At 31.7% G+C, this 27,555-nt stretch overlaps 1 protein-coding gene across 3 annotated transcripts in view; it reads right to left on the bottom strand.

Moving 5' to 3' along the window:
- Window positions 1–27,555, bottom strand: part of LOC148616092 (short transient receptor potential channel 7-like) — a 75,167-nt gene that overhangs the window by 43,852 nt on the left and 3,760 nt on the right. Inside the window, exon 1 of one of the 3 annotated variants that reach the window (XM_088582788.1) lies at window positions 14,879–14,985. The exons of 1 other annotated variant lie outside the window; for it this stretch is intronic. In XM_088582788.1, the coding sequence (XP_088438914.1) occupies window positions 14,879–14,960 (82 nt within the window). In that variant the 5' untranslated portion in view covers window positions 14,961–14,985. Of the gene's footprint in view, window positions 1–2,639; window positions 3,324–14,878; window positions 14,986–27,555 lie in introns of those variants that run through there. One more of the 3 variants, XM_088582792.1, reaches the window with a different exon arrangement.

Here is a 27,555-nt window from a genome sequence, read left to right as displayed (position 1 = left end):
CTGCTTGAATTTTACATGGACAGCCTTAATAACATTTTATTTACAGTAAACACTGAATGTATAACATTATTTACATTTTTTGTTTTTGTTTTTAAAATCTGAATGCACAGATAACGAAAGAACTGTAGGTATTAATGCTAGCAGATATAACATACTGTGAATGAAGTTCGAAGTCAAAATCAATAACCCCTGCATACATTATTCCAAAATAGTATACGCAAAAACGTTCTGGAAAGTGTTTTTTGTGTGTATTTTGAATACTTTATGCAATTGTCCTATGTGAAAATTCTAAGTTCTAAATTTTTATACAAATACATTTTTTGGTAACATATGCACTTCAAAACTGCAAAAATACTGAAACAGTGAATGAAGAGTATGTCTTCATCCCGAATCAACATCAAATCATCTGAAAGAAAGGACCCATAAAACTATGTTTTGGATGAAAAGAAAAAAATGTGTTGACAAACTGGCGATTTAGAAAGTTTTAGTATATTAACTATATGAAAACATTAAGAATTTTATGTGCAAATGTGTGTACCCACGGTTTTGACTTTCTAAGAACCTTAACATTTAATAAACTTTGGAAAGAAGATGTATAAGCATTTAACCTGACAACGTAACAATTATCACTGTGATCTTAGGCGCCGTGAATTTCCACAATTTTAAAATGTATTCTGATATCTATTATGAATAAAATCCGACCACATTAAATATTTTATATATGTTATGACGTAGTGAATTAAAAGCCTAGCATTTTCCTATAACATCTACAGATCGGATAATCAAAAAATCAAATTACAAAAGTGAGATGAAATATATAAGCTTCTTTTACAGCTCCCTTGTTTAACGATTTCAGAAGAGGCATTGAAACTTGCTTATAATCTCCCGAAAAGAATCAATTAAAGTCTAGTTTCAAATCAAATACATCTAAAGCCAGCTGGATTAAATTCGTGTGAAAATGTCATATTGTTTGACATTTCAATGTGCCAATTGAAAATCAGTAATCAGCTTTAATATCACTGTTACTACTTAATTGCAGAGGTATATGTGGACCGCATTAATTTATGGAAGTTTCCTCAAGAGAATAAAAAGTTTTTTTAATTGTTTCTGTTATCGATTTGGGAACGGTCAAATGTTTGATAACCATTAATGTAAATGAATTATTGAAACAACAACTATAAAATTACCGTTGTATGGTATCGCTAAAGTTTCGTTATATTGAAGTTACACTTTTGGGCTCAATATAATTTACATTTGAACTCACCTTCAAAATATATATAAATACTTTGCTAATTTTGTTTTCTAAATTTTGTATATGTCTTTTTTTTTTTTTTTTTTTAAATCTACTCAATTTCTAACAGCAGTTTTTGTTACTCTATTCAAAGCTAATCTGACGTGATACTCTCAGATTTGTCTTACCTATCTTATTTCAGACAAGTCATTTTTTCGTGATAAAATAATTTTGTCGTCCTAAAGATGAACCGGTATCCTTTCAAGGAAGTTGATTCCATACAATGATTTGTACGATTTGTCTGGATTATACTAATATTAACAGCAAATATTGAATCGGTTCCTGTAAGTGTATATATCCAAAACATCCAAACATCCAACAAAGAGTTTTCTAAACAGTTGAAACTGTATTCATTGCCACCAATCCTTCAGGATATTTCAGTTAGATAAGCTGTTTTTATACTTAAAAGAATATCTACATGTCACAAACTTTTAAACTACCAGCCGAAATGTTTTAACATAACAAAATCGCTTCAATAGTCGGTATTACAAATAAAGAATTTAAATTAGAACTGAACAACCGGGGTGTTAAGATACGAAAAATTCCAGTTTTATATATTGTAAATTTCGATATGTGGTACAGGGGTTTCAAGGAGTAACCTTTCATCAATAGCATTAAAATCAAATATGTCGGAAGATCATAATCTAAATATTAGTTATATACATATTCCGGGATACTACTGACGCGAATTAACCAAACGTTGTCATTATTTTTATCGTAAGATTCCGTCATTCAAACGTACGTTCTGCAATAGAAGCCAATCTTGGTTGAAGAAAACTATCTTAAACTTAGGAAAATTGGTAGATGCAGAACTTTAAGAACTGAATCAGTATTACAAAAAATAAGAATACGTATTTTCAAAATGACATGACTTCTTACAAAGTACACAGCACATGCAATTTTTAGTTAACAAAGAAAATTCTTTAGTATAATTTTGCTTTTGGTAAAGCGCATAAGTGAAGAAAAAAAGACAAGGTTTTAATGCAATTATTTTGAAATGGAATGAAAAGTATATCAGTGAAGAAAGAGTTTTTGAAAAATATTAATCAGATTTAAAGATAATGTGTTTAATTGTATGACTATACTATCTTTTATGTGAACGGTTGAACTGTAAAGGTTATTCAGATGCATGAAGATCACTTTAGTTGATCATCACTGAAATTGATTCAAAACGGTACAAGACGTGTCTGTATAAAGAAAATAGCATCGATATATATGTACTTCGTTTTCTTTTTTTATATTAAAGAAAACAATACGGTACTAGAAATCTTCCCTTATTTAATAATTAATACTTAGAGCAGTAATAAAACTACTTAAATTTTAATTAAATAATACAAAAAATGCCTACCTCGGGGTCTGACCATCTTGAGTAATCTACCTTAATGTATCCGTCAAGTAACCTTTATTTCCATGGAAACTAAGTCCAAATGATTAATTAACAAATGTGAAAATGGAGTGCAAACAGTGTTTAATTGATAATCAATGTAGAAAAGCATTTCCAACAGGTAGATATTGTACATCCAATTATATCCACTTTATCAAAAAACATATATCTAACTTGTTCATCTTCAATTAAAATTGGCTTAAAACAAGTCCAAAGAAAGACATGAAAGCCAAGTCAAAAACCAATGAGAATTTACAGCACTAAATTAGGCAAAATTGTTGAACTACATGACTGTTATTTCAACCGGATATATGATATCAATGCGAGTCTGAAGTGGAATTGATAAGGTATTTCTAGGAACTTGGCAGTTATTTGATAACAGTGATAGTCATGCAGTAATTATTTTAATCCATAACTCTCATGATTAACTCTCGAAAAGCCTCAGGTAGCAGTTAAAATCAGTGACGTCCAGTCAGTCGTCTTTGTGATGAAAGAAATTACTTTTTGTTTACACGTTTGGTGGAAGGTGCGCCTTAAGTATGAACGTAGGGACTACATCGATGTGACATCACTCTAGGATTGCCATGCTTACATTATAGAATACCTGTAGAAGAGTGAAGGAAATCCGACCTTTCCACGTTGGGGAAATATTAATATCACGCTAAATTTTGTATGACAATATGTAACAGCTTCAGTGGTATACATGTTCTGTCAACGACATTAAATGTATCATGTGAACATGTCATTGTTTTCCTGGTATCAACGAATAATCGATCATTTGCAAAAAAAATATGGCCAAATTAAGGTGTGTACCTTATAATATTAGAATATATATGGAACTTATATGAGATCATATCACAGGTAAATCAACATCAATTCGCATGACAAAAAAAAAAAAAAAAATTCTATTAAGATTATTTAACTGCAATCGTTTTCATGGATTACCGGAATAAAAGTTTTTAGCCTCGATAAAAGAAAACTAAAACTGGTGAACGATAGAAAATGTATTGTATAGTATAGATTTAATATTGAATAGGGAGTATTATAATGCTAATGTCATCTCAGCTTTACTTCTGTTAGTCTAATGTATTTTATTTCACCTTTTTTATGTAATACACAATAATAATGCGACTAAATGTTCCAACTACATGCAATCAGATAGTGTTATCAGATTCATATCAGTTTACAACATGCAATTCAACAGAGTTATGCCGAAAAACGTTCAAATCTACATTTATGTATTAAAAAAAATCTATCAAGAATTTTATAGAAGAAAAGTCACTTGGGCTCAAATCTATGAGTAAAAATAGATTTGCTCTTAGATTTGATCTTGCCGTTGGTTGCCTCATGAGGGTTATATTGTAACCAGGTACAATAATAACGGCTGATGATACATATTCACGTGTGATGTTGATTCTCATGAGGGATCAAATGGAAAAGTCGGCTTAGATATAACATTATCTTGAATAGTTAATAAAATTTAAAATTAGATGTCGATACTGACTTTATACAATTAAATCTTCTAATATCATAAATTACAGTAAAACGCAATACGATCAAACATTTTAATATTCTACTCAGCTTAATATGTACGACCTGCAATAATTCCTTTTTAATAAGTGTATTTGTTCTTCGTGTAATAATTTGAACAATCATATTCACTTTATATCACTAGTTTTCCATCAATTTCATGCCACTTCGTTCTGTTACCCCCTTATATCATCAGACAGGGTTCGAATATTTGGTTTAAGGTTGAAAAGAATATATATATATATTCTTATCAACCTTAAATATATATATATATATATATATATATATATATATATATATAGATAGATAGATAGAAAGGTCTGCAAAATTCCCTACAATGTTGGAACTGTCAAATTTGTAATGCAGTGGCATCTATGGCAACACCGCCTGCACAAAGTCCAGCGCCCTAGACCACTCGACCAGCTTGGCTATATAAAAATATAGCTTTCGCTGGTCGGGTCATTCTTCCTCGTAGGATTAATTTAGGGCTGTAACTTAGTACATGATGTATGGTAGTACGGGATAGTTCATTTAGGTGTTATTATGTAGGTTATAGGATCAATTTATTGATGCATGTCACAACAAATTATATATATAAATATATAAGTGAAAACAAAGCCGGTAGATTAAAAAAGACTGCAGTTTTTCAAAAGATAAATGCTTTAAAAAACGTGGACGTACAAAGAAGGAGAGACTGAGTGATTCTATACGTTTGTCACAGATTTAAGTTTCAGTAACTGTATATATCTTCTTTTATTGCCATGAAAATGTAAGAGTCGCAACTATAAATGCTTCATGAGAATTGGTAATCTCCTGAACGAAATTCGTTCTTGTGAAAGTAGTAAAGTAATTATTCAATTTTTCAGGTTGCTACTAAACTGATATGTTGGAGTAATTGTGTTAGTGTGAAGATAGAAATGTTTACCTCAACAAAAATGATAATTGGCAATCTAAATTATTATTATTTTTTGTTCAAGAATTATATCTAGTTTAAAGTGTCCATCATTATTCGATTGTAAAACGACGTTTGGTTGGGATTATGTCGGAGCATTTTGAAAGGTCTGTCCGCAGCGGTAAGTAAGTAAGAAAACGAACGTCTGCTGTTGTGTGGTGCTTTTGAAGGACGTTGATTGTAGAGTGTAACGTCACAAATATAGTATGGACGGGCGGTTGCCATACTATATCCCATCGCAATTGTGTTGGCGAGGGGATAATAAGACAGTTAATATACTCCTTTCAACACATCTGTCAATGTTGTTTTTTGCTTTGTGTTAAGTTTCATTTAAACCCATGAAGTTGTTTACGAGGTATGCTCACGATAAATGTGGACCAAAACTGTTACATTATATATTTGTGTTGGAATCACATTTATTCATGCATATCATTATATAGTGTAGTTTAATTCAGTAAAGTTTCATCTAAACCCAAAGGTATAAGAAGACTTGTGCCAATGAAAAATATTGACCAAAACGTTAAAGTCTAGTTATTTTACTCTCATGATATTTGAGAATAAGTTGATTTTGATAGGCATCTTTATATGGAGACTTTCCTTTTTGTAAGGTTTCGTTAAATTTGTACAGCAGTAAAGGATGACTTATGAGAAGTGTGAAAAGCGCGCGAAATGTAGCTGTATTTTCGGTAGATTCCACATATTTTCCATAACACGTTTCTATATTATTTTAATCGCAAACATTTATAATCACACACAAGATAGTCATGTTTATCTAATTTATTCTAAGTAATATTCATCTCTTAAAAACATTATTTTTTTCTGTCTTCTTATCGTTTCTATTTTTCGGGTTTACCTAATTTAAGAGCCACCATCCCGTGCCGAGTGCGGATTCTGATCCTCATTTCAGCCAAACAAGCGACTTGCAAAATCAGCAACCGTTATTTCCTTGACTGTTACCTCGTGTTTAGCTTTCAATTATTTATCCTTTATCGCATGCGAGACGGAAATGGCATCCTTGAAAGAACGTAGTTTATTTTCGATAATTGTTTTAAAATTGGCGTTGTGTGTGTCTGCGTATATCACCTTCCTCGAAATAATGTAAACGCCGAAGGGTTATCTCATTTCAGTGAATACTACATGCATATTGATTACTCATATATGATTTTTCGTCTTGTTTTCACCATTAGGCTCAAAATGCTTTTTCCAATAGTTTGGATTTAATTAAAATTGAATTAATTTTTAAAATGTTGTTTTGAAATAAATTTGAAATTTAGAACCAGTGAGGTTTTAATCAATCAAGAATAGATGTTAAGTGCCAGATTTTAGAGGTTTGACTTGAAAACTATGTCATGAGGCAGCGCCATCTCTTATGTATTTGGACACTTGATTTGAAAATAACAATCTTAGAAGATTCAAGTTAGCATTTGTATTGGTTAGTACACACCACACAATCATAATGTGTAGTTAGAATGTTGATTTGAAGCTTCACTTCGTGTACCAACGACTTGACTTTTTATGAGCAACTTGGAGATTGTTTCTAGAAAAGCACAGTACTATTACCCTACCGGTACACCTGGTCCATGCTCCCAATTTTTAGTGTAGTCCGAGTTGTTGCTAATTTACTTTTGAATTTAGTTACTTTATGTTCTTTGTCGTGTTTGTCTGTTTTCCATGCCCGGTCTTTGTCCCTGGATTACATGCTCTTGATTCCCGCTAGAATCATTGTTCCCTTGATTACTTTTGTAGCATATTTGTGAATAGTATCATTCATGTTGACCTTGTTTTGGACAACCTTTGTGCAAATTACTGTTTCGATAAATATTGTAGTTTAAGATTAGTCGTCTGGAATCAAAACTTTTCACATAGCGTGGGACGTACTTCTTCCAGTAAACCTTAAATTGTCATTCAATCAGTCCAAGGCCTAGTTTTCAAAGCATAATAAAATATGAATATCATAAACATGTATTGTGGTAGTATGGTGGCAAATTGTGTTTTATAGTGTATTAAATGCAGTACGCTGTCTTTTATAGGTTTAATCAATCAAAAAAAGATGTCAAATGCCAGGTTTTAGAGGTTTTACTTGAAAACTAGGCCCTGTTGCAGCACAACAGCCTTATTTATTTGGATGCTTGATTTAAAAATAACTATATTAGAAGATACATGTTAGCATTGTATTGGTTAGGACACACCACACAATTATATTGTGTAGTTAGAATGCTGATTTTAACATTTACTAAGAAAAAATAAAACTTCACTTTATTTCCAAACAATTGTTTTTTTCATTACTTAAGTACCCTAGGCCAAGCAAGAAGTGAATCAAACGTACAAATTGTACATTTTTGTACGTATTTCGGCTATTATTCCATAAATAAAAAACTCACGTATGGTTTTGGAGTCCTAGTTTTAATAAGAAATTACTGAAAAACTTGAAAAGGTTAGTATTGTCGGCTATTAGAAAGAGTAATCAAGGGAAGCAAGGTTATAGCGGTAATCAAAAGAATGTAATCCAGGGATAAAGACCAGACATGGAAAACAGGCATACGCAACAAAGAACATAAAATAACTAAAATTATACATACAAAGTAACAAAAGTAAATGAGCAACTCGGACTCCACTAAAAACAGGGAGCAAGGACCAGGTGCACTGGAAGAGTAAGCGTTCTCTGCTTTTCTAGAAACACCCGCCGAGTTGCTCATAAAAAGTAAAGTCCGGGGTAGACAAACGAGGAAAGGAAAACTATGACCCGTTGAATAAATCAGTTTTCATGGTGCTACCTACCGTTTTCCCTAAATAACAAAACGACTTGCTTAGATTGAATCTGTTGAATGTTAAATGACTGATTGACTAATAGACATTTCGCCTTTATTTTATTCACTTTGTTTCCATTTTCTTGAAAAAGGTTAAAGAACGGATTTTGTCATTACAAAAAAAAAAAAAAAACAAAGAAGAAAGAATCAATATAAAGTATAAGTTCTTATGGGGAGAAATATTTATATAAGGCAAGCTATAAAATAGGCTTTTATTCTTTTGAATAAAATATGTTCATTTTGTATGTTTTTTCTTTACTTTGTCACATGATTATAGTCAAAGATGGAATTAATCCATCGATCAATCAAAAAAAAAAGAAAGATTTATGGCCGAAATCAGAAATAATGTATTGGATATATGAATTTACAGAGGCATTGTTTCCTAATTTGATTGTTTGGATATTTGATCATGTCATTTCTTATGAAACAATCATTACATCACCGACAAAACCAAAATTAATAGACAGACAGCGTATTTGATTACTATTCTAATATGGCTCTCTCATTACTGATGTCAGTGAAATCAGAGATTTTCTATCTCATGCGTAGGTCAAGTTGTTATTCAACAATTCTCGTGTTTGTCTCGATGGACATTTCAATCTTTTTCGTATGACTTTTGTATCCACAATCATTGTTTTCTATTTCAGGAAATTGCGTTTTAATGTCTAGCGAGGCATTGGACGGATACAATGCACTTGCAAATGTCAAAACATACCATGTTAAAACTTGACAATGAATTGTACTTACATAGTTTTGTATTCAATAAACATTAAAACATTAATTCAAGGAGATAAAAATGTCAGAGAAACAAGGATAAATTCTATGTAACATGGTATTTGCAAACTTCAGTTTCGCCAAGTTACTCTATTTCATTTCGATCCGCCATTTCTAAGACACAAAAAACAGTTATAATAGAGTCGGTCAAAAGGTGGGGGAAAAAACCGTGTCAAGATACCATATATTGTGTATGTATGACATGCAAATTTTATGGTATATGTATAACATAAACAATGTGTAAAAAAAAAAACAATGTGTAACATAAACATATATAAACGACTCCATTCTCTACACTGCTCCATCGGATCAAACAGATATAGGGAAGACAACGTAATCATAGAAAGATGTGAAAAATTCCCACGATGATAGAACTGTCAAATTTGCGAAGCAATGTTTTTTTGTCGTTCCCTCCGCGGGGCCGCTGTGATATATATGGTAACACCGCTTGCACAAAGTCCAGCGCCCTAGACCACCCGGCCACCTAAGCTACGAGCCAGTCAGCGAAAGTAATATTTTATATATAGCCTAGCTGACTGAGTCGTCTTGGGCGCTGGACTTTGTGCAGGCGGTGCTGCCTTAGATGTCACAGCGGTACAAGTTCAAGTCCCGCGGAGTGATCGACAAAAAAAAAATTGTTTCACAAATTTGACAGTTTTAACATCTCTGGGAAATTATAACTTCATTTGTCGATATGAATAGCTGTCTTACATTTATAAACGTTTGGTTACATGATTAACTTCGGATTACATATACATGTAGAAGTGTTATATTAAAACCAAAAAAAATGTGAAAGCACTATTTATCTGAAAACAGAAACTCAGATTGTAAATATTTGTAAGGAATTGATCAAGCAAACTAAATCATGACTCTAGGGACACATAAACTGTTACACCTTCACGTTCAAGTTATTAATTTGAAAATGGAATAGGTTGCGTGTGATATTTCAATTAACTAGATAAACAATATGTTTCTCTTAATTGTTCCTTATGAATAGGATGTATTTGTTTAAAGGAAATATATAACAAGCATGAGAAATGATCAGGAATTAACTCCAGTTTATGTTTTTCCACCTAATAAGATTTCTCAGTTTTACACAGCAACAAGTCTCATCTGGTTATTTATATGTTGATTTGTCCATAATTATTATCTGGCGGTATCTATATATGATGGTTTAGATGGTGAATACTAATCGTAGAGAATTCTGAGAACTTTATTCTCTCACCTAGAGGGATTTTTCTAATTATTGTTTTCTTGAACTTAAAAAAATATTCTCCGGTTGAATAGTATTACGTCTCTGCATGAAAAGTCCATACCAAGTCAAAACATTTTTTTAAATCATAGCGGAATCGCTCACCTGGTCAAAAATATTTTTTTTTAGGTTTCTATAGCTGGACTCTTACTGCACAACCGTCTTAAGAGTCATTTAATCAATATATAGCATCTCTGTTATCTTCCGGTAAAATTTCAGCTCACATATTGCCAAGGATATTCTAACAAACACTCCTACCACATTTGGTTACAATTCATTCTACTGATTGTCTCGGAAAACAAGATTTTCAAAATAGGAAATGTAAAATTCTGGAAAAAGAATCTCTTCAGGACCCATAATTCATTCATCCGTCAACGGATATTTCTGAAAATTTCGGCATAGGTCCATCGCATTATGCTGAACAATTTTACCATTGCTCAAAGGAGAAGATGTTTGAAAAAGTTACGGATGACGACAACGACACATAGTGATCACAATGGCTCTCGTGGATCTTTGGGCATGGTGTGCTACAAATGTAATGCTTCGTAAAAGTGTGATAGCAAGATCTTATTTTGTCGAAATTCTTGCTCATAAGTGTGTATATGCAGAGGACCTATTTAAAAGATTTTTTGTGAAAATATCATTCATATGTATATTTACCTCGAATTATTTCGTATTTCGTTAATCAAAATACCTAAACCACTGAGGTGTCGTTCCTTGTTTTGCACATTGTAGAAACCCTTCGTGATGAATTTGAATTCGCATTTCGATAGTTTTGGTTATGATTACTTATTGTATCGTATAAAATTAATTTTTGAATTTGATGTTCCCATACACTAATATATATTTGTTTCTAATATTGCCGATGCGAGGTCTATCCTAGAAAGAGTAATCAAGGGAACCAAGGTTACAGCGGTAATCAAAAGAATGTAATCCAGGGACAAAGACCAGACATGGAAAACAGACATACACAACAAATAACATAAAGTAATTAAAATCATAAATACAAAGTAACAAAAGCAAATGAGCAACTCGGACTCCACTAAAAACAGGGAGCATGGACCAGGTGCACCGGAAGGGTAAGCGTCCTCTGCTTTTCTAGAAATACCCGCCGAGTTGCTCAAGAAAAGTAAAGTCCGGGGTAGACAAACGAGGAAAGGAAAACTATGACCCGTTGAATAAATCAATTTTCATGGTGCAGATGAATACACCATAACGATCCACGAGTTCATGATGACGACCATAAACTTTCTGTAGTGATGACTTCAATCTTGTAGCAACATAACCCTGTTCCAGAAGCATATTTGTTAGAGTTCTAGTGCGATACAAAACATCTTCGTAGTTTCGGCAAGCTCTGGCATAACTTATGAGTTGTGATATGAACACTCCATACGCAGGTGCTGAAGGGATGTTGCCACAGATGAAAGGAAAGCTGACAATTCTAAATGAAAAGTCATCACGTTTGTCGTAAAGTTTTGTCAACAGTTTTCCTTTACCGTGGATTTCAAAGTGCAAGTCAAGATATGAGGCTGACTTCACAGTGTCTGTAGTATCCTTTATCTCAAGTTCTTTTGGGTAGAAGGGGAACTGCATACCGATATGTACAATATTAATATTATTGGTATTGTTGTATTTCATTACATATCACATACGTGGGACTATAGTTTTCACTTGTTTCGTGATTTGTGCATATCTCATTATTTTATTTGTGGTGTTACTTTTAAATGACCATTATAAAACTGAAACAACTTATTTAAAGAACTATGAAAACTATGCGGGCTAAAGCTTGAAATTGATTAATACGTTTATTGTGTGCAAAGGGTTTCATCTTCTCGCATTAACATAGATATTAACAATAAAAGATACTTTGCTTGTGTGCATTATCTGAGCAGCGATGTTTGCCCTACTGTTCACATCATAATATATTCTATGTTTTGACAGGAGGTAGTTAGTTAAGATTGATTTTCCGATTCCTGCTAGATAGCTACTTTCTTTAGATTGAAACGTTAGTCAAATATTTCAGTGTTTAGCATATAATTTTCGTTTTGATGGTTCTTACAGATATTTACGATTTACATGGTTATCAGTCAGACAAAACAAAATCCCAATCAACAAACCTCTCCAAATGCTTGGATTGCAAAAGTTGTATCAGGCTTAGGCATGAAATTCATAACACCTTTGAATTTCACATTTATTTTCATCAACAATTGAAGTCCTAGTTTAAATAGTAATAAAACCCAATAAGGTAATGATAATGTCATATAAACCTTGAGCTGGAATATCTGCGTAGAATTATTCAATGCGATATTTTCGCTATTATTTCGGATCTATGTTTTAATAATTATTCGCTAATCGTGATAACAATCAACGGTATTCATACTTACATTTCAAATACATTGTTAAAAGCACAAAATTAAAAAGAGTAACAAGAAATCGTTAAAAGTTAAAAAAATTTACATAATATCGTTTACCACTGATAACCTAATACAAGCACCAATGTTGATACGACAACCTACTGATTACCCTTGAGTTTCTCAGTTATATGACAATTTTGGACAATATAAAATATACTTCAAATGTTTTCGAACTTTTAATTATCGATAACATATCAGATTGGACTAAATATAAATCATTTTTGCGTGTTAAGATAATAAAATGCTCCAAATTTTGACCAGTCTGGGACCAAATACGGCCTACTTTTCAATGTCTCAAACAAACAAAAAATTTAATTCAAGCTTAAACAGTGATCACAGAGTATGAAATTATGTTTTTACCTAATTATAAAAATGCAAACTTTATTTTCTACAATTACTTATTTTGTGGCTTTCAACATCAAGTAATAAAGTTTTTACTTTTTTGTCGATCTTAGATATGAATATTTCATTGTTATTTTGTGATTTTTCTTTCATTAAACTGACTGTTATGGTCCAAATAGTGCTGTAGAGTGGAAAGGGAATTTATCGCAAGAAACTGATAACGCACATGATTGCCATCGTGATAATGAAGTAATATAAGCAACGATTGCATAACATATCCTGTTAAACGTCGCAGCTACCCATATATTTCTGCAAATTATATCTTTTTTACAAACCTCTACACTTTTCCCTGTAATTTTCTACAGAAGGCAGTAAGCATTTATTTGTTTTTTTTTATATTTTACTCGATCATTTTTTATCGTTTGAGGAATAATTTATTTTTTTACAAGGAGTTACACATTCAGTTTAAATAACTGAGAATAACCAAATTAAAGACTATTTCGCTCATAGAGACTCCCGCCTTGAAAAAGGTAAAACAACATGTATTATGATTACACTCTAGTGTATAACCTTTTTTCGTCAATCTTATAACAGAGATAATATAAAACTTGCTCCAAAAGAAGAAAATGCGTACGAATTACTTTACGCATGTGTGGAACTTCACCCATCGTCGCATCACTACTAAAATATATTGATGCGCCTGTCTTCTAAATGAATCTGATTTGTTCTAATTGTAAATTTTTTTTATTCGAGATACAGTCAACTTTGAAGTGTTGTTTTAAAAAGCAAAGGATCTCATCTGATGCAGCAGGTCAATACTAGTACCCAATTCGAATTCCTGTTTCTCAGCTTTTATTTTCTTCTTAGTTTTCGGTAATGCTTGCGGCTTTGACACCCGAAATGCATGCGTTTTTACTATACGTATGCGATTTTAGTATCTTATCATAGAAAAAAGGGAACACACATGGTGAAACGCAACAAATGCATCATCGTATAACTCGTATAAAAATAGCAAATATTGACAGAGATTATGGAAGTTTTTAATATGTGTAATCAGACCTTCAAGGAAGCTCTGGAAGGACCCGACAACAAAATTAACAAATTCCATGGAAACAAAACGATGAAATTCCTTCAGAATAAACTCAAAAGTCAAAAAATGAACGGCAAAAATAAATGCCCAACATTGATATTAGGGCAAAATTATTCATTTCTAACCATGTATTCAGACAATTTGAGGTAATCAAAGAGTATTCAAGGAAACCAAGATTCTAGCGGAAATGAAAAAAAAATGTAATCGAGGGACAAAGAACATAAAATAATATAGAAATACATACAAAGTAACAAAAGTAAATAAAGCAATTGAGACGCCACTAAAAACTGGGAACATAGACCAGATGTACCGGTAGGTAAGCGTCCTCTGGTTTTCAAGAAAAGCCTGCCGGGTAGCTGAAAAAAGTCAAGTCCAGGGTAGACGAAAGAGGAAAGCAAAACTGTCACACGTTGAACATGGTGTAGATGGAAACACCGTAACAATCCACGAGTTTATGATGACGACCAAATACCTTCTGCAGTGATAACTTCAATCTTGTAGCAACATTACCCATTTCCATTTTTTGTGATATGAAAACTCAATACGCAGGTACTGAAAGGATGGTGCCACAGACAAAAGTGGACAATACGGAATTAAGAGTCATCGCGTTTTTTGTATTAAGTTGCAAGCGCAACAGACAACTTGGACATAGTGGACAAACATCCAAAATCGATGAAATTAGATTTAGGCAACGGCAAATTATAAAATGCTTCGTTCATAAATTATTTGTTGAAAATTTTGAATTTGCTCTTGAACTTGATATCACAAAGCAATCAATCGTGTGGTTATAAACAAGGCAGGGCCAAAACTTTACTGAAAGATTTTTAATAGAAATAAGATGTACAAAAAAGTTCTATAGTCAACCTCATACCGATAAAAAAAAGTCCATGGTCGTTTGACGGACTTTCGATTACAAAAACACGAACAAAATGCGAAAAAAACCAAATAAGAAGTTATACACATTTTTAAAAACAAATCTGAAAATAATAATATATATATTTATATATGAAAACTCATAAGATAAAAATGCGACTGGACTTACGTTTAGGAACTGTTGACGCTCGATGAAGAGGTTTGTATTTATATTCTGTCTTACTCGCTACAGATTTCCGTTTCTGACTCATAGTGTTCTATTTAAAGTACTTCCATTCGAATGTTGTGAAGCCAAATAAATGTTCTATGAAATAAAACAGTTAGAGTCCACAAACATTACATAAATCCTGTAAAATCCGAAAATCATGCTCGAAAATGTCAAAACATTGACGAGTAAATGTCAGTTGTTGGAGAACAGGCTAAATGATTGCTTTTCTACAATAATTGATCGTCATTCTTTTCCTGTTCCACAAAACATTCTTTTTATGCATTTTAGATTGTCTTATTTATCCTTTTAATTGTCTTTTGGAGAAAACGACCACTACGTCATACGATGTTCAACAAATTAATCCAGAATACCAATGCGTTTCTTCACTACGATAGAGTAGTCTACATGAAATGGGATTTTATGGAAATTAGACAATACCAAGAGACATAAACAGACTTTACTGGTTTTCATGGGGTTATTCTAAAAAGTCATAAACATAACTAATACATCTTCTTCAATTTTGTATGTGATTGTTGTAATCATTATGCTAGAAAAACAATGAAATGTTACCCAAAATGTCCCTTCCCTGAGGATCTGTTCGGCGAGTTAGGAAGCAAATTCAATCATAAATCTTCCATATATTACATATCTGGTCGTATAATTGAAGTGTTCTGACAAGTATTACATTCTCTGCTTAGCCTATGACAATAAACTTACCAAATGACACATAGTGATCGGTAAAATTGAAAAAAAGAAAAAAAAAACAAATCTGATAGTTTTAATAAAAAAAAGTAGCGACCGCTATATCGTCCTCTTTTTAAAACTAAATTGTGTTTTATGACATACTACTTGAAAATATTTATGGTCACTTCGTGTATGTGTTTGTTATTTCACTAAAATAGAAAATTAATTCATTTCCCATAATTGTTAGAATAATAACATGATCATCGACAAGATTAACGACGTTCGAAGCTCTTTCGTTGCCAACTACTGGTCTGTTTCACAAAAAGTCTTAAGTGTAAAATTGATCGTACAGAACAAAACATTGTGAGTCAACTCCTGGGCTTGTTGATAACCATGGTATATACATGTTCACAAGGCTGTATTGAATTGCAGAGATGTCTGGGAAAGATTGGAGTGGAAATCAACAGAACATATTCTTAGGACAAAAAGCAGACAGGGAAAACAGACAAGCGCAACAGTACATGAAATATATATATATCTATACATATATATATCTACAACGTCTCAGAATGTGACGACTCTATTCGCTACACTGCTCCATTGGATCAAATTGATACAGGGAAGATAGGTAAACGTATAGAAAGGTCTGAAAAATTCCCAACGATGTTAGAACTGTGAAAGTCGTCACATTCTGAAACGTATGTATAATATTGATTTGTTGTGACACGCATCATTAATATGATCCTCTATCCTACATAATAACACCTAAATGAACTGTCCCGTACTACCATACATCGTGTACTAAGTTAGAGCCCTAGATTAATCCTACGAAGAGGAATGCCCCGGCCAGCGAAAGCTATATTTTTATATAGCCTATCTGGTCTAGCGGTCTAGGCGCTGGACTTATAGCAGGCCGTGTTGCCATAGATGTCACAGCGGTACGAGTTCGAGTCCCGCGGAGGGAACGACCAAAAATTTGCTTCGCAAATTTAAAAGTTCTAACATCGTTGGGAATTTTTCAGACCCTTCTATATATATATATATATATATATATATATATATATATATATTGAACATTTTCATATGCTGTACACGTGTTTCAATAAGAAGCCTCTAATTAGCAGTACTTGAATCAAATATAAAGGAAGATCTTAATCCAATTATTAATTGTATACAAGAAGTACTCTAAACCAAATCCATGTTTAAAGTATGTGTTTTGTTATTCAAACTTATACTAAGTATAATTAGAAAAGTAAGTTCAATTGGCAAAGATATCGAACATTTAAAACAATGAATCTGTAATAATAAGGGTTAAAACTGTATATTGATTATATGTAAAATTAAGATTTTTCATAAGAAATGGAACAATAGGGTTTTGAAAATATATCAATGGTGCAAATTGAAGGTATATACCATTCAAAAGCTGAATCAGATAAATCATGAACTCATTATCACTTAAAAAACCTGTATATTTGTAAATTTTGAAACATTGCATGGTTAAGCGATCGTCAATGAAGAGAACCCCTTAGCATATAATGATCAATAGAATTAAAATGAATGTAAAAGTGGAAATGTATTAGTTTCTTTCAAGTGAGTTTGTAATTTGTTGAGTTCAAGAATAATTGCTTGTCACTATTTTAAATGTTCTATTTTGTTGATGACATCTATTAAAACTTAGCTTTATATGAGACTCCAAGACAGTTCTTTGCAAATGTCGTTCGCGGATTGCACGATTTAATTCAATTAACAAATAGGAAACTTGTCCCTGAACGAAATCTTTAAAAATAGGTTGCGTAAAAAGTGAGCGTAATAAGATTTTTTTTCTTTAATCAACAAAGCTGTAGTGCCAAAAGCAAACAAATTTCATGCATACATAGTAGTCTTTGATATTGATTTTGGAAAATCTTTGTCATAGCTGTGCTTCAGGTTGTCATTGGAAGTGACAGCCAATTAAGGAAGCTGCGGAGACATAATAAGAACAATGTTTAACATAACCTCGCTCTCCAATATCATAATCCAATGGTTTAGACATTAAATTACTTACAAATAGTGCTATGTAACACTAATTATATATTAAACGATTGAGGACAATAATGACACTTAGTAAACAATGAACAACATGGTTTTATGTGCTAAGATTGTTATCTCAAATAAAAGCTCAATTAGCTCACACGCAAATCAACCATATTCAAAACAGTGCCTGTAATTCATGTAATGCCATGTAGCTTAATATTCCGGAACTTATGTTAACTAAACATGACACTGTTTATTGGTAAAGATTAATAAAGGGAACCAAGATTTGAGCGGAAATCGACAAAATGTAATCTAGAGTCAAGGACCAAACATGGAAAATAGACACATACAACAAATAATACATACAAAGTAGCAACAGTACTAAATACTGGGAACATGGACCAGGTACACCGGTAGGGTAAGCGGTGTAAATGTCAAAATCGGAAGCAAAATCTATTACCGAGAGGTTAATCCCTGTTCAATATATGGAATGAAGTCTCAGTTTTTTAGGTATTGTAAAATAGTCATACAAAAAATGGTGTGTAAGGAACTGATATGTTTTCTATCTATTTGAAATAACTTCAATGACCGTGGTGCACTTTTATAAATAACCTATATAGTTAATAAATATAGTTTGAAGGAACATGTTATAGGAAAATGCATCTCCAAATATAAAAAAAAATGAAGAATGTAATAAAGACGCGAAGATGTCCCCAGGAAGACAAAATGCTTTTAGCATGGAAATATCTGCTAAAGTTAGATATTTTATTCAAATTGATACTCTTATATATGTCTTTACTGTTATGAAATGACCAAACGTGTTTTAAACGGTTTCTTAGCCTAGGTGAATAATATTAATTAATATTAGATTTGTTCAGAAAAAAAATACATATACAAGTTTTTTGTTTAGCATGCTGATTGTGTTTTTTTTTCAACGCATGTTTCTAAATAAAACAAAAGAAAAAGTCCAATCTTATACAATTTATACTTACATTTTTGATACACGTAAGGATTATTTCCCCCTGGAACTTGCATTGATTTCCTTACCACCTTCTTAAATGCCATATTTTGTGATATCATAGTAAATCAATGGTTAAAAAATTAGTGAGGAACTAAGTAACATAAAACCACACTGCATACAATGCATCCGATATCATAAAATATATGACAGAAACTCCTGAATACTAAAGTTCTTATTTCTGGTAGAAAGATATTTCCATTAAGCTTCTTATGGTTGCTTTGACTTTCAGATGTATGAGCGCGTGATATATCATTGATATGTATGTCATTAGATAACATAAATGCCTTATACGTTTCTTGTGAGTAAATATGACATTTTAAACTAATAGAACGGGAGTCGTGGTATACTTTATGACTTGTATAATGGTGGAGCAGGGGCAAATTTGAAAGTGCTAAATACTCTTGTAACCAGAGTCATTTACAGCAAAGTGATTAAGTTAGATCATATCTAATATTTCCTAGTTTTTCAATATAATCTTGAATAAACATACTTAAATATTCTAATATAAACATAGATCACCGAACATGACTACGAAATAAATGAGCCTTAACAAAGGTATTTTACAACAGATTATGTGCAGTCTGTAGAAATTTTCACTTTATTTGCAAACTTATAAAAAGGGGTAGAAAAAACGTTTTTTTTTTATAAATTTATATGAAGAAAACTATTCCTTTTAAAAAGAAAATCTGGGTCACCGAACTCTTTTTTCTAACCATAACAAAAAAAAAGAAAGAAAAAAACAAAAACAAAACATAACAAAACAAAAACAAACCAACAAACAAACAAAACAAAACAAAAAAGCCATTATTTTTCTATGGAACATTTTATCCCGCCAATTATTTCCTGTTTGAAAGAATTTCCCGCCAATAATCTCTCCTTAAAGATGTTTTTTTTACAATTAGTGTTTGCAATTTCGCCGTACCAATTTAAGAATTCGAGAGTTATCTAAAGAAAAAAATAAACAAATAATGTTTACACCATATCAACCAACACTATTAATATATATATAATGTCTGTGTGATTGTACAGTATGGCAGAAAAGAATGCTCCATGTAATCTGTGTGAACAACTTTAAATAATATCTGAAGCTATTTTTTAATCATAATTCAATTGTAATAAATTGAAAATCTTAATATTTGACGTTGCACTTACATAAAACACTATGTGCTATTCAAAAACCTTACACACTATGAATATATATCCTCGTTATTCCAATTTCTATATTTTAAAACAAGTTATCTAAACACAATACGGATTAGTAATTCTCTTTTATCAATAAATGGAAAGACTAAATATTGGGTGCCAGTGGGGAAAGTGATCATATTAATAGAGTTATACATTGGCTCACATTTCTGCAAGTTATTTCTGTACACGGACGCACGAAATAGAACAAACAGGAACTTGCCAGTTTAAAAAGAACGACTAAAATAGCCTTAAAACATAAGTGAGAAAATTAAATTTATATTTTTATACCATTTCACTTTATACATAGGCGGTATTTTGTTCCTTCATTAACAGCACAAGCCAAAACTCAAAAAGAATTGATACTTTTTTGCGAAATCTTTTAAGGATCCATATTATTTTTTTTATAACGCCTACGTTCTTTTTGAAGTTTGAGATTTATCTTGTTATGATCACTAACTCTAAAAAAGTAACATATTTCATTGCCCTAAAATATGATTTCATTTCATTTCACCAACGAATTCGCATCCTTTTGTGGCAAGGGATGATAAAGATTAGCCGTTTCTAGTTTTGCTTATCATATTTACCAGATTTTAAAATCAAAATGTTATATATATAAACATATATAAATGACATTGTATAACAAATAGTGACACTTCATAGTGCTGTATTTGGTTTCCTATTTCGATCATTTTGGTTTTGAGAACTTGCATACAATCTATTTTTGGTCTCATATATTCATATTCATTTGAATTTATTGCTGCTGCTGATAGGTTACACATTGAAATACGTGTACAGCATAATATCTGCATATTGTTTTTTTTTTCTATATCTATTCTAGGAAGCCAAGATTCTAACGGACAAAGAACACAAAGCAACCAAATTTGTACATACAAAGTAACAAAAGTAAATGAGCAACGCGGACTCCACTAAAAACTGGGAGCATGGACCAGGTGCACCAGTAGGGTAAGCGTCCTCAGCTTTTCTAGAAACAACCGCCGAGTTGCTGATAAAAAGTCAAGTCCGAGATAGAAGAAAGAGGAATGGAAAACTATGACATGTTGAACAAATCATTTTTCATGTTGCAGATGGATACACCATAACGAGTTCATGATGACGACCAAAAACATGCTGCAGTGATGTCTTCATTCTTGTAGCAACATAACCCTGTTCCAGAAGCCTAATTGTAAGGAGTCTAGCGCCATAAAAAAAGTCTGCGTAGACACGACAAGCTCTGGTATAACATATGATATGAAAACTCCATTACACAGGTGCTGAACGGATGTTGTCACAGATGAAATCTTCATTTTTTAATATAGTTACTAAAATGCTTAAATTCTACTAGTTATTACTTAGTGCAACTATTTTGAATACGAAAAGCGATTTAGTGGATTATATAACTTACAACCATATTCTTAATTTTATTTTGAATTATTATATGCGTTGTTCCAATGCTTGCCGATTCAGTAACGTACTAAGGGAGATAATGCTTAGGTAAATACTTCTATGTATGACATAAAACTGGACTAGTAAATATATGTACACAAAATTAACATTTTGTGGATGTTTGGTTAGAAATAATTTTTAAATATGTTTTGTCAAAGCAATAGACGAGTTTGATTGCCTTTTTACAATTCTATTGTAAAGCAGCCATGTACAGTATTTCTCATTTCCTATAAAACTGCTATAAACGTTTATCGTACTGCATTTTTTCTACACTTGTTGTAAGATTGCCAATTTAAATTCCAAACAAATGTGAAAATTTTTCATCAAATCCAAGAAAATTCATATTTACAAAAATGTACCGACCAACAACACGCCAAGTTTGATACCCGAGAAAAAATATCTTTTCTTCAAAAAGAGTATTTTTGTCCGTAACATACCATTCATTACATAATAGAAGGTTTACATACATATGAAAATTAATGTGATTGTACAGAATTCATTACTTACAAGAGCTGTTTCGTCTCCAAGAATTGTTACTTTTAATAGACATATTTCCAGTCCAAAGGATGGTATAACATTTAGAGCCTTCAAATAAAGTATGTCTTCCTATGAGTTGGTACACTTTCGTTATCGCAGTTTCATTCTTTTAATAAATTAACGCCTATCCGCCTGAATATTAATTTACATGAAGTTATTCAAATAGAGATAACATCAAAACCTCATAAAGGAGCAGAGTTATTTACCAAAAAGTAAACAAGGAACATGCAAAAATATGATTTATCAAATATTCAAAAAAAGTGAAAATCATGAGTGTTTATTATAGGCTTCTGTTTATTCCATAAAACTGCCTTGTAATAAGCAAATAATGTATGATCTCATGATATTTCATAACTATTGAAATCGATGATTTTGTATTAAATGAAACAACAACTGGGAAAAATATTTGTGTTGTAATGAGTAAAAGGATCTCATTCTTTCCACTGAGTATTAATTAATTTTTATCTTGATATGCTTTTTGACACTTCAATACAAAGCGATTGCTAGATCATAGATTTGATTATTAGTTTCTGGTTTAATAAATGATAATGATTTCGAACTCTTGTAATATTATCAGTAATCGAAATTAATTTAAAGAAGTTAAAGTTAACTTTTCAATCCTTTTGATTTTTAAATCAATAAAAAAGTTCGAACTTTGTAATGCATTAACATATAGCAAAAATCTTTCATCGACTGTCATTTTTTTAAAGAGTAATCAAGGGAACCAAAGTTATAGCGGTAATCAAAAGAATGTAATCCAGGGACAAGGACCAGACATGGAAAACAGACATACACAACAAAGAACATTAAGTAACTAAAATCATGCATACAAAGTAACAAAAGTAAATGAGCAACTCAGACTCGACAAAAAAAAAAAAAAAACTGGGAGAATGGACCAGTACCTCAGAAAACGTCTTTTACGCCGTGGTTCGTAAAATGCTATAAAATGGTTTACTTGAGCTAGACCTATCGGAGGTTGGGTGGTCGTTTTGTAGAATATAAACAAAGCGTCACCAATTGAAAGGATTGCCCAGTCGGTGAACATTTGCGGGAGGCAAACCACAGTGTTTTTAATAAATGAACTGTCCATTAGGAAATATGATCCGGCGAAAAACAACGAAAATTCCTAGAACAGCGTATCATTAACTTTCCCTTTGGAATGAATGTCAAAACCTGCATTTTTTAGTCCCCATAACCCGGTTTTCAATTGCTTTTCGCGTTATGATTTTTTATCTTGGACATGACGCATTTTTCACAATAATCAAGACCATTTTTGTGGTTGGGATCGACAGTTTTCTCTTCAATACTTTTTGTCCCTGACGAAGGCCGTAAGGCCGAACATTTGGGCTCATATTAGTTTTATTTATATTTTATTTGTATCTAGTTTCTATTGACCTTTTAAATGTGGTTACTATTCACTTATTCATTATTCTTATTTACGTCTAATTTGAGCCAATTCATAACATATATTATTTTCATTTTAGGTTCAGCACATGATCAATGAAATAGTAATGTGCTTCATAAAAATGCGATTTATTCCATGTGATTGCATTAATCTGCTTATCGGAAGTACTGCACAAAATATGATATCTGTATTGAATATCCAAACACCGGTTACAAATGTTTGATAACATTGTTGAAATCTCCAATGAAGATATGAACTTGGAAATAGATATGAATGATTGCATGATTTTTATCTGCACTAATTATAAATCATATTCACAGATTAGTAAAGCACAATGCATTGTCCTTAAATATATTGTAACTTTTCGTACAGCTTTTTTTTCTCTAACTTATTCTTGATGATCTGTAATCCTTTAAACAACCGAAACGCGTTTTAGAACAGATCTAGAGACACTACAGTCATTATAATGTCTTAACGTAACTTTCATATTGATATATCTGCCAAAACTTTGGGACAAAGCAGCCACTTATAGTTCCCAATTGTCAATTATTCGTTTTTTTTTTGCAGCCATATAACAATTGCATTAGCATAGGGTTTTATTTTTATTCTAAACTCATATGTTTTTCAATAAATTTCAAACAAAGCACAAAACAGCGATTTCCTAGGAAAAAAAACTCCAAGGCTCAAACAATATTTGTACAATAATATATTGCTATAGATTGAAAATTTCATTTCAGTGGATCTAACTTTATTTATATTTACTTGTTCATCATAGCTTTCTGTATCGTCTTTATTTTTTTATTATATGTTTATAAATTAATCAATATAAAAAAAAACGCGAATGAAATGGTTACAGTTTAAGAATAGAATTAAGACCCACCCGAGCAGTGTTTTATAGATTATTTACATGTTTTCTAGCACAAAATTCAAAATCTAAAACCCCGAGGCTTCATTTCTTGAATTAAGTACGGTTTCTACACTAACTGTCTTGGGTACACTTTGGTTGAATATATTTATGCGATAGTGGTCCCTATTTCGATATTTTTTTACTATAAGTACTTCTTGAATATACTGAATCCAGAACGTAGCATTCGTAGAGTGGATGAGTTACCAAGAGAACTACGAGTATAATGAGGACATAAAATGTTGTTTTGTCTGTATAGTGCATGCTGAGGTATTCTATAAAGAGAAACGGATGTATTATTTGGTGATTTTATGGTGTTTTTGTCTGCTGTTTTAGTGTATGTTTGACCTTACATTAAAGTGTTTGGTAAACCCCAACGCAGATTTGATTCGCCTGTCCACCGTCAAGAAAAGTTGGTCATTAATTTGTCCTTGTGGTGTTGTATAACTTTCTACTTTAATTTTTAAGAAATGTCATCATGGATTGTAGTACTATAAGAGTAATCAAGGGAACCAAGGTTATAGCGGTAATCAAACGAATGTAATCCAGGGACAAAGACCAGACATGGAAAACAGACATACGCAATGAAGAACATAAAGTAACTAAAATCATACATACAAAGTAACAAAAGCAAATGAGCAACTCAGAATCGACAAAAAAACTGGGAGAATGGACCAGGTGCACCGGTAAGGTAAGCGTCCTCTGCTTTCCGAGAAACACCTGCCGAGTTTCTCATAAGAACATTCAATAAGGTATGTTAACCTTGTTATTTTGGTAATCTCGGAAAGTATTTACTGTTTCTGGATGTAGGTTATACACTGGAGCTTCAAGGTACCTGTTTTGGATGTACGTTATACACTGGAGCTTCATCGTACCTGTTTTGTTTGCTTAAGTGGTATTTGGTTATAATGCTCCTGATAGGTGTTTACGCCTTGAAACACATGAATAATGCGGTATATGCAATACTTATAGGCTTGGTGTTTATAAGTATGTATTCAGTCACAATGGCTTTGAGCCTTTCTTCCTTGAGACTAACTTTGTTTCCTTTTATGTTAACACATTTCAAGTTTTGTGCGTAACTTGTACTTAGTTCGTTGTTCTTTGTCCACATAGGTCCTCTTGTTTGAAATTTAAATGGTCCCTCTATTATCTTAGATGATTAATGATATTATCATTAAACAAATGACTGCTATATTTTTTCGGTATATGAGAAAATAACCTTAGTTTCGTAGTGCACACCAAATATCCTGCGTATCAGATTATTTTCAAGTGTGCACCACAGGCATTGAGGTTGTTTCAAATAGATCGGAAAAAACATAACAGTCATTCACTGTAATTTAATTCCAGTATCAATATTTTAGAAACAAATCAGCATAAAGGTTGACTACATTACAGTCATATTACACAATTTGGTCTATGAGATGATGGACTAAATGTTTATCCAATCAGAAAGCGTGATTTATCTTATATTAAATTGTATGTAGGTACACCTGAAAATAAATCATACGTAGGTACATTATATTATCTAATAGTTCAATATCGTCATACATGTATCCATATTCTTGAAGCAATTTGAAATTAGAACTTACATTTTATAAAACTGCGCAGTAGTATTTGTGCCTATTTACTTCTTCTTATTTTATTACATGACCAGCTTTATGTTGTATTTGCTATTGCGTCAACTTACCATTTTGCAATTTATTTACATTATAAAAAAAGTCGTGTTTTTATTGTTCTTGTACCATATGTTGCTCATAGAATTATGAAACTCATGTCGCAATATACTGAATTAAAAAGATCTACAGTAAATCCAATGTCTAGTGATCAGCCTCTGGCTAAAAAGTTAATTTGTTCATTTCAGTATCTATGTTAAAAATATATACTTCGAAATTAATTGCTTTGCGAAAGAAGGCAGTGAATGAACGTCTTCTTGCAGCCGTATCAGTGAACTATCAGACGTTATTGATGATTTATATCCAAATATCATGACTAAACATTTTTCATGTTATTTTAATCTGTAAATGAAAAGTTATATATGCCTAAGTAAAAATGTATCCTTTCTTTCAGTGAATGCACTATATACGTACGTATTAACTCTTAAAAGAACTGACACGATGTTGTGTTTAATAGCAAAATATGCTTGTTAAAAGCTTAATCATTCACCAAATAAGAAAAAAAAAACTATTACAGGAAACACACAAAACCCATCTAGATATGACACATTCATGTAAATAAATTTGGTTACTATAAATGGTATTTCTCGTACAATTCAATAAAATGAAGTCGAAAACATTAGTTTCCATAGAGAAGAATAGTTTTCCGTATAAATAAAAATGGGCGAACTTCTGATCTTAAGAATTTCATTCTTTATTTCTACTTTGGCCGAGAACATTCAAATATATACTAAAATCGATATTTTGTTACTTGTCGAAAAATTTCAATACAGTTTTTTTTCATCCTCAACTCAGAGAGAGAAAAAAAAAACAGACTTCAAAATGTCATTGGTATCCAGACCCAGCAGAAAGCAACTCATAACTAATCTATAGACGCCTTTTATGCTAGTCATATCATTGATATGCAAGTATAAACCAAATAAGTAGGGGGTATTGAATACTTCTTCTATCGCATCCTTATGAGGATTATTGTAAACATGTACATCCCAAAAATATTGAAATACGGTGCCAAATTCAAAAATGTCTACCAATAAAAAGGGGTTACTCATAATATCCCAATTATATGATTTTGAAGAACCATCACAATTAGAAATTAGCAAAAGAGGGGATTTTTTTAACTGTCTGCTTTTGTGTATAGGAGTATCGAGCCATCAACATTTGTGGTGCAATAACTTAACCTTTATTGAGTCCTGGAAAAAATTAACTCTCAATTATTTTCGAATTAAAAATAAAATCAAACTTCTTAATTTAAGTACGTAACTCAGAACACTTAAGTCTAAACAGCTTATGATTTAATAGATGTAATACGTTGGTTTAGTTTATAACTCATTCCCTTTTTTATCAACATCAGGTAGATCAAATGGGATAAGACAAAAGTAGTCGAACTTTTGACGACTTCTTTGATATTGTTGGTTACAAATGCATTACACAAAAAGATCCCATATATATTGATTTCATACAGAATTTTTGACAAATTTGTTAAAAAATAAATATTTTTCAATCTCAAGAAAACATTTTATGTTTATTAAGATGTACATAATAAAACACATTTACAATAAAAGAAGGATAGTGCACCATTTTATAAGAAAAAGACCTACTATTATGGAAACTATTCTTTACATGTGCTTTCCTGAATTTAAGTAATTTTATCAGAAATTGATGAAAATGAAATAAAATAGCGTTTTTTTTACCTAGCAAATATTGAGCAGACACCAAGAATGTTACATGTCAAAAGTGAATAGCAGCTTAAGTATAGTCCCATATATTCCACTG

Source organism: Perna viridis, chromosome 5 (genome assembly GCF_037379345.1).
Source record: "Perna viridis isolate PV_CMFRI_1.1 ecotype Kerala chromosome 5, ASM3737934v1, whole genome shotgun sequence".
Lineage (NCBI taxonomy): Eukaryota > Metazoa > Mollusca > Bivalvia > Mytilida > Mytilidae > Perna > Perna viridis.
Note: the sequence above shows the minus strand (reverse complement) of the source record. Positions and strands in the feature narration are given on the sequence as shown.